We start from the raw sequence: 8498 nt of genomic DNA, 5'->3' as shown, positions 1-8498 counted from the left end.
ATTAAAAGTTAACAAAAACACCCCCAATCCACCCTCAAATACGGATAGCCAGCCACTACCGCCGGAGGGTGGCCGGAGTCGCCGTAACAAAAACATTAAAAATATTTAGGGGTATTTAATTGAATTAACAAATTTAGGCGGTTTAAAAAATGTTGAATAAAGTTGAATAATATTGTGAGTTTTTTGATATTTTACTGTTTAACTTTTTTAGGAATACTAAAAGTAGTATTCCCAAAATCCAACCAAACGAAGCCTTATCGTCTCATAGGCATTTCTTTTAAGGAGAGATGTAGGCCGCACCAATGAACGGTGCACCTTATATAATATGGGCCACTAAACCTACTCCATTTTCTAGAAGAATGGTTAGAAAAATTATTCAAAAAATATTATATTTAAATAGACTCTTTTTTTTTTTTTTAATAAAAAGAGGTGTTCGGGTCAACTTACGTATAAGTTCAACTAATTTTTTGGGATCTTGAAACTACTGATCAAGTAAGAGCTTCAGTATGACTCCTATTAAGGGTCGAGATGAATCGAACTCAAAACCTCTTAAGTAATATATCCAAAAGTCTTAGTTGATCACTCAGCTACCCGTATGGTAGTTAATAGACTCTAATTCTTTACCACTACTCTTTGTAATTTTGATGACCAGGGATGTCCGGACAAACTTATGCACACCTCAACTAATCTCCAAGACTCTAAAATTATCGATTAGATAATGACTCTGGTGGCTATCTCTATTAACATCTAAGGAATAACTTGAATTTAGGACCTCTTGAGTAATACATTCAGAGTTTCTATCAAATCGCTTGGTCACTCAAAGGTAGTTAATAATGAGAAATTAACTCTATTATATATTGGAACATTATATAATAAGAGTGATGAATGTTTAATATAAAGGGCATTTTCGTCATTATATTCCAATATACCTATGGTTGGGTTCGTTAAAGTTTTCTAACGTGTTATTTTTTAAAAAGCCCCTTCAAAATGACTACTTATAATATATCCCCTTATTATATCAACTAATAGTGCGAAACCCCAATTCAAAACCCAAACCCTAAACCCACACCAGTGCCATTAAAATTCAAATTTTGTCTAAAATGAACAATCCAGCGTTGAATCTGCTGGACAAAGCTTTAGGTTTAGAGCAACAGAGTGAAGCATGGCCACTGAGTCGGCGAGTCTTGGTGATCCAGGACTGCGTCGAGACAAGCGGCTCGTTCGTGCTTCACCAACTCATGAAACGCGCTCTCTCTTCAAATTCATCGAATGTTATCATCTTCGTCGCCTTCTCCAATTCCTTCTCTCATTACGATCGCATTCTCCGTAAACTCGTAAGTATTGGGGCGTGCTTGGCTCTGTGTGTTTGAGTTTTAATTGGATAAAAAAATGCGTTTTAATGTTATTAATGTTTTGTTATGTTGTTGTATTAGGGGTGCAATTTAGTCACACAGAGGGATAATAAGCGCTTCTTTTTCTTTGATATGCTTATGCTTCAGTGTACAGGTGAGAAAATTCAGGTAAAATTTGTTTCTCCTGAAATTATTTTAAATGGATTGACAAATTGTTTGGGATTTCAGACATCTAAATCTGCTAAGTTATTTTAGAATGTTGTTCTCGTGGTGGGAATTTCCTTTTTTTTTTTCAGGTCTATGATAGAACTTAGAGGACTGTTAGGTATTCTTGAAATGATTTAATTTACAAGAACACTTGTTTGACTTGAGTAGATGGAGATGAAGCGAAATCTGGTAAAGGTGGACTGATATTATTGTATGAGAAAATACGAAAAACTATTTGTGCCTTACCGAAAGACAAGAAGAATTACGTTACAGTCATGATAGATGATATGTCTCTCATGGAGGTGGCTGCTAATGGTGCTTCAGATTACGTCTTAGATTTCTTGCATTACTGCCACACTTTAACATCAGAATTTGTAAGAGAAAGCTTCAACCTCTTACTTTGTGTCTACACTTTCTATCAAGCAATGCTTACTTCTTGCTGCTTACTTACATCACAGGATTGTTCATTAGTTGCACTTAATCATGAGGATATATATTCAAGCATCGAGAGGCCTATGTTTATATTACAAATGGAGTACCTTGCAGACATCCTGATAAAAACAGAGCCTTTGGCTACTGGCTTGGCAGCTGATGTGCATGGGCAGGTATGGTTGTATGTGTGTATGAGTTTATTATCAATGGGCTTATTCTGTCATTAATTTGAGTTCACTGCTTAATAAAGTCTGTGAAACGGTTGACTCAACAAATTTCATTATGTATCATGTGAATTCTAACTTTTACTGGAGTTTTTGTTTTCTTAGTTCTCTGGTTCTGTGATTGCCAATTAAGTGAGAAAGCTAATATTTTAAAATCAGCAATAATTTGATCTTTAATGTCAACTCACTATGGCATGCATATTGTACAAACTGAAGTCAGAATTGGTCTGAATGTTAATTATATCTGGTACTTGTTGGTTGTAATGTAATTGTTATGGTTGTTTACTGTCCATGTCTCAAGGCCTGAACAGATGCTACCCCAGCAAACTTCAATATACTAGTTTATATGTCTCTAATATGTTAATGGGCATTGGTTTACATGTCGTTTCCATGAAGGCTAACATAAATATGCTACCCTTCTTTTAGTTGTGGTGTTATGCAAAATTCATCTAAAATCCAATCTTCGCACTGATTAGAATACTAGAACTTTAGTTCTGGAAAACTGGAACCTATTGTTCTACAGCTAAAGGTTACAATGAGCATGTGCTTTTTTACCTGTTCAATTAAATCATTGGAATATCAACAAGCCAAAATGATTTTTAGCCGCTGGAATTGTCACATTTTCGAGTTTTAAATCTGTTAGACTGAATTTTGCCATCTATTGAACATTATACAGTAGAGCTTCTGTTAGATACTTGGATAAATTAAAACTTAATGAAAGAATACATGCTGTTATTGAGTTTGACGAGGCTAGTGATTTCTCAAAAAATATTTCGTCTTCATCCGCATTTTTTTTTCTTGCCCATATTTTCTCACAATAATTCTCTGTTGCAGTTGACGATCTTGAACAAGGGAATTTCCGATTCCCTGGAGAGCTCAAGGAACAAGATACACAATTTCCACTTCAAGGTCAAGGAAAATGGTGTTGACTATTTCTATCCTGGGAGCCGGGCTTGAGAAACCTGCAACTTTATTTTTATCGAAAATTGAATTGCTACCCTGACATACTTGGATGTAGTTTTACGGTTTGCCAGAAGAAGGCTTTATGTTATTTTATGTGGAAAAGCTTGTATCTTATATTGATGATCATGGAAGAAAAAAAAAATTCCTTCAGAAAAAAACCATCTTTATGGCTCCTCAATGGATTGTTTGTTCAGCTTATTTTTAGATCAAAGGATTTTGAGACAATATGAAATAGGGGTGGAAAAAACTGGTTAACCGGTATCTTGAACCGAACCGGTTTAAAAAAAATTGAACCGAAACCGGTTTGGTTATAAACCGGTTTATAATTGAACCGAAAATTCGAATTTGACCGGTTTTAAACTGATTAATTATGATGGCTGCATTTGTTCTGCCCAATTCGGTCAAACCCTCCGCTTTGACCCATTTTTTTTCCTAGGTTTTTTTTAACTTGAATTAAAGTTATATTTATTGTAATTGAATAATTTGAATTCATATAATTTTAATGTACATCAAGTATTAATAATTTAAAATTACAAATCAAAGATAGCCTGACAAATTTTTTTAAAAAACCGAAAATGCGCATTAGTGAAGACCTAGGGGTAAATTTTTTAAAAATTGAAAAATATAAAATTATTTTTTTATTCATTAAACCGGTTTAAAATTCTGGTTCGGTTAACCATTTTTGTTATTTCAAAAAACCGAAACGAACCGAATATTCGATTTACAAAATATGGCAAACCGAACCGAAACCAGAAAAAAATCGAATTTTTGGACCGGTTTCGATCTGGTTTTTCGATTCGGCACGGTTTTTGATTTTTTTTTTCCACCCATAATATGAAATGTGGGATTATCCTTGTAAATTTTGTGGTTTAATCATACGATCTTTAATTATTTTATTGTCTCCTTCAAGGTTTATTAGATTTATTGATTTAATATAATATTTAGGGATTGTGGGTGTTGATCCTCAAAGTTGCTTGTGATTCAATCTCCGTACCAAACAATGTGTTTATCATCCAACTGGGTTATCCTACACTATAGAGGATCGATAAAAGTTTACACGATTTTCTCTTCATAAAGGCCAGAAAAGCTCAAAAGACATCATTCTTTAATGATGCTAGATAGAACCACCATTGGGTGGTTTGATGCTAAAAGAGCAAAAGAGGATTTAAGTTTAAATGGTCTCCTGAGTTCAAGTCTCCACAACTGCTAATAGGGATGATCACTAAAACTTTTATTCGGTCGGTAATTCCAGGGTTCCAGGAGATTAGTTGAGTTGGTTCGGACACTCCTAGTAAAAAAAAAAAAGTAACAAAGCAAATCACTTATTTGCTAATTTAGTTGTAACTGGGTTTTGAATATTTCTTTATCTGACTTTGTATAAGTTGTTTCTATTATTACCTACAATTTAGGAGTTAGTTTCGGTTATTTAGTTTACACGTTTAAACACCTTTGTATTCTACAAATACTCAATTATATCAATAGAACAAATATATAATTGTTTCTCCCAATCTGCTTCTCCTGCTATGGTATCAAAGCTTTAAGATTTTTTTTTTTTCTCTTCTCTTTTAACCTGTCACTATGGCAACCGAGACTACCAACAACTCCTCTATTACAACAATTTCCAATACCAATGATCCACGCAATACTCTGATCAACATTAACATTGCAGCTCAAGCCCTTCTCAAACTCACCACTAAGAACTATATCTCCTAGAAACAACAATTTCAGACGCTCTTCATCAAATATGACCTCCTTGGGTATGTTGACGGATCAAAAGCATGCCCAACTACAACTATCACTCAGAATGAAGCTGTCATACAAAATCCAGCCCACATAATATGGATTCAGCAGGATCAACTCATACTTAATGCAATAGTTGGTTCCCTTTCTCCTACCCTTATTCCCTTCATTGCTCGAGCCATAACTTCAAGGCAAGCCTGGACTACATTAGCCAATACTTATGCCAAACCTTCTCGTGGACGAATCAAGCAAGTAAAAAGTCAACTCAAACATCTCACAAAGGGCTCACAAACTATTACCGGATTTCTACAAATAGTTAAAACTTGAGTTGATGAACTCATAATCCTTGTAGCACCACTTGATGATGAAGATCTAACCGAGACAATACTTGATAAATCATAAGTTGCATAAATTTAGTATTTTTAGGTTTGTTTTTATAGCCTTCTAGTTAATTTCTCATTTGTTTTCTATGTTTTGATGTTATTTGTTGTTAAGTTTGAAATATGAATGGTTAGCTACTGATTTGGAGAATTTTTATAATTTTTAGGCGTTAATTGAGTAGACTGGAGCATTGGAATGAAATTGGAATTCAAAGCTTGAAGAAATTGAGATTAGCTGACAAGTTTGAAGGCCATGGCCTTGCCTTGGTGGTTCACCACGGCCGTGGTGGTTGAATGAAGATAAAATAACGAGGATAGGAAACACCATGGCCTAGGTTGTGGTGACGTACATTCGGACACGGCCAGGGCCATGTCGAACACTTTTAGGGTTTTTTTAGTTTTTCTTTCCTTTTTCACTTAGGACTCTTTTGGGTATTTAAGGGTGATTAAGATTACTCCTTAAGGGGGCCGAATTTTAACCATTCTTGGAGAGAGATTATTGGGTAACAAAAGAGAAAGGAGAATCAAGAACAAAATTCATCACAAAGTTTGTTTTTACTTTTTCAATATGATTTATTTCTTGGATTCTACTCTTACTTCTTTTATTATAAAATAATTTTCTCAAGCTAAGACTAGGGTTAGTCTATCTATGGATATGTGATCAATCTTTTACTCTTTGGTTAGTGAATTATTTTTCTAATGATGAGTTTATATTATGTGCTTAATGCTATTAGGAACTTGATCAATTTCTAATAGAATTGTTTTGTGTGATTGAGATCGAGAGGAGATATCACATGAGTGCTCTAGTAATATAGGCCATGGATTAATTGGATATAGAGATATATGAATTGATACATGCAATAGTCATAGGCAGGATTAACTTGTGCTGAAAGCTAGAGGATTTCATAAAGCTTAATGCTCGTCTATTTCATTAAATCTATATAGAAATATCTAGGTTGTGAGATAGAAGTAGAATTAATATTGCTTGAGAAAGAATATCGATTAACCTAGGAAATCTCGTTGTCACATTAATTAAATAAATTCATTGACCATAGTAAATTGAGGGGTGCAGAGAAGTTATAGATGAGCCTGAAGTCTTAGCCGTTTTCTCTCATTGAATTCTTGATTTTAGTTTCACTGCAATTCGTTTATAATATTTCAGATTTTAATATTTTCAGTTTTAAAGATCACCATTCTAAGTTTTGATTATCTAGATAAAGTTAAGACTAATTAATATGTCAGTACTTGTTTACGCAATCCCTTGGGTATGATAACCTGTATTTTGTTACACTATATTACTTGAGACTAGTGCACTTGCTAGTAGTTGTTGCAAAATGACACAACAAGTTTTTGGCGCCGTTGCCGGGGATTGCAGTTAGGCAGTATTGAAATCATTAGTTTAGCTTTACTTTAGATCTTGTTCCATTTTTTTTTTATATATATATATAATTTTTTTTTTTTTTCAAGTTCTCTTGTTTTCAGATTTTCCAGTGTATGACACACACACTAGATGAAGATTAGAGATTCTTGAACCTTTTGATCCAGAAATTGAGAGAACAATACGAGCATTGAGAAGAAGGCAAGCAAGGAATATGACAGATAACAATAATAATAATCAAGTGGATCCTCTACTTTTGGAGAATCTCGAAGAAGATGCAGCCCCACATTCTTTAATGGATTATGGAATGCCGTCATTGAGTGGCACTGCTTCTAGCATTAGGAGGCCAGCCATTGCAACAAATAACTTTGAAATTAAATCTACGATTATTAAGATGATTCAGTCAGCCTGCCAATTCAGTGTTTGCTCAGCTAGGCTTCCAATTAAGGGCAAAAGTCTAACTTTTATACAAAAAATTTACGAAAAAGCTCCATACACCTTGGGGTGGTGAAGCAGAAGGGAAAGGTAACCCTCGGGGGAGAGGTACGTCTCGTGCAATCTAATATATTGTATCAATGGTTTAGCCCACGAGGATCCAAATGCTCACATTGGAAATTTCTTGGAGATATGTGATACATTCAAGCAGAATGGTGTCACAGACGATGCAATTAGATTGAGATTGTTCCCTTTTTCATTAAGAGATAAAGCCAAGAATTGGTTAAATTCTTTGCCTGCAGAATCTATTACAACTTGGGATGCATTGGCCCAACACTTTCTAGCTAAATATTTTCCTCCCTCTAAAACTGCAAGGATGCGTAATGATATCACTAATTTTATGCAGGTCGCTGGCGAGTCGTTATATGAAGTATGGGAGCTTTACAGAGAGTTGTTGAGGAAATGCCCGCATCATGGATTACCAATTTGGTTACAAGTACAAATTTTTTATAATGGTTTAATTCCTGCTAATCGTTCTGTGATTGATGCAGCTTCAGGAGGCACTATAATGAAGAAGGCACCAGAAGCAGCGTATGAATTATTAGGTGAGATGGCTTCAAACAGCTACCAATGGCAGTATGATAAAGTGCCACAAAGGAAGGTAGAAGGATTATATGGAGTGGATGCAATCACAACAATTTCTGCTCAATTGGAAGCATTGAACAAAAAGATTGATAATATGAGTGCCCTAATCATGCAAGTGAAGAGCATGAGTTATGATCTATGTGGAGGAGACCATCTTAGCAATGAATGTCAAGTATGTAACCCTTTTGCTAATTCTACTGAAAGTGCTAATTATGTTGGTAATTTTCACAGGCAACAACAGGATAATCCTTACTCCAGTACTTACAACCTTGGTTGGCGGAATCACCCCAATTTTTCATGGAGCAATCAAAATGCAGTGAAACCACCACCTCCGGGTTTTCCTCAAGAAAAGAAGCATTGGAGGAACTAGTGACGAAGTTTGTAAGCTCCACTGAAGCAAGATTTCAAAATCAAGAAGCTTCGATCATAAATTTGGAGACTCAGATGGCGTAGTTGGAAAATTTAATATCAGGGAGAGCTCAAGGAACGTTGACGTAGAGAAGAATCCAAAGGAGCATGTGAAGGCAATTACACTAAGGCGTGGCAAAGAAATTGGGCATAAAGAGCAAGAAAAAGAGGAAGCACCGAAAGTGCAACCATACAACATTGCTGAAAAGTTGTTTGAACCTAAGAAGATAGTGATTCAACCTCATTTCCCTCTTGCATTGAAGAAGCAGAAAGTTGATCAGCAATTTGCAAGTTTTTTAGATATTTTTAAGAAATTGCACATTAATATTCCATT

At 34.9% G+C, this 8498-nt stretch overlaps 1 protein-coding gene and 1 non-coding gene across 2 annotated transcripts; one reads left to right on the top strand and one right to left on the bottom strand.

Annotated features, from left to right (window-relative positions):
* Nucleotides 1-1022: 1022 nt before the first annotated feature.
* LOC116139800 (elongator complex protein 6-like) lies at nt 1023-3233 on the top strand. The gene is made up of 5 exons (XM_031425454.1): nt 1023-1334; nt 1434-1506; nt 1728-1933; nt 2018-2164; nt 3050-3233. The coding sequence occupies exons 1-5, from the start codon at nt 1101-1103 to the stop codon at nt 3170-3172; spliced, it is 783 nt and encodes a 260-aa protein (XP_031281314.1). The 5' UTR covers nt 1023-1100; the 3' UTR covers nt 3173-3233.
* Nucleotides 3234-7484: 4251 nt separating this feature from the next.
* LOC116139815 lies at nt 7485-7591 on the bottom strand. The gene has a single exon (XR_004129514.1). It is a non-coding gene; the product is annotated as a small nucleolar RNA R71 (small nucleolar RNA).
* Nucleotides 7592-8498: the final 907 nt, after the last annotated feature.

This window comes from Pistacia vera, unplaced genomic scaffold (genome assembly GCF_008641045.1).
Source record: "Pistacia vera cultivar Batoury unplaced genomic scaffold, PisVer_v2 Contig359, whole genome shotgun sequence".
Classification (NCBI taxonomy): Eukaryota; Viridiplantae; Streptophyta; class Magnoliopsida; order Sapindales; family Anacardiaceae; genus Pistacia; species Pistacia vera.
This window is presented reverse-complemented; position numbering and strand designations above follow the sequence as displayed.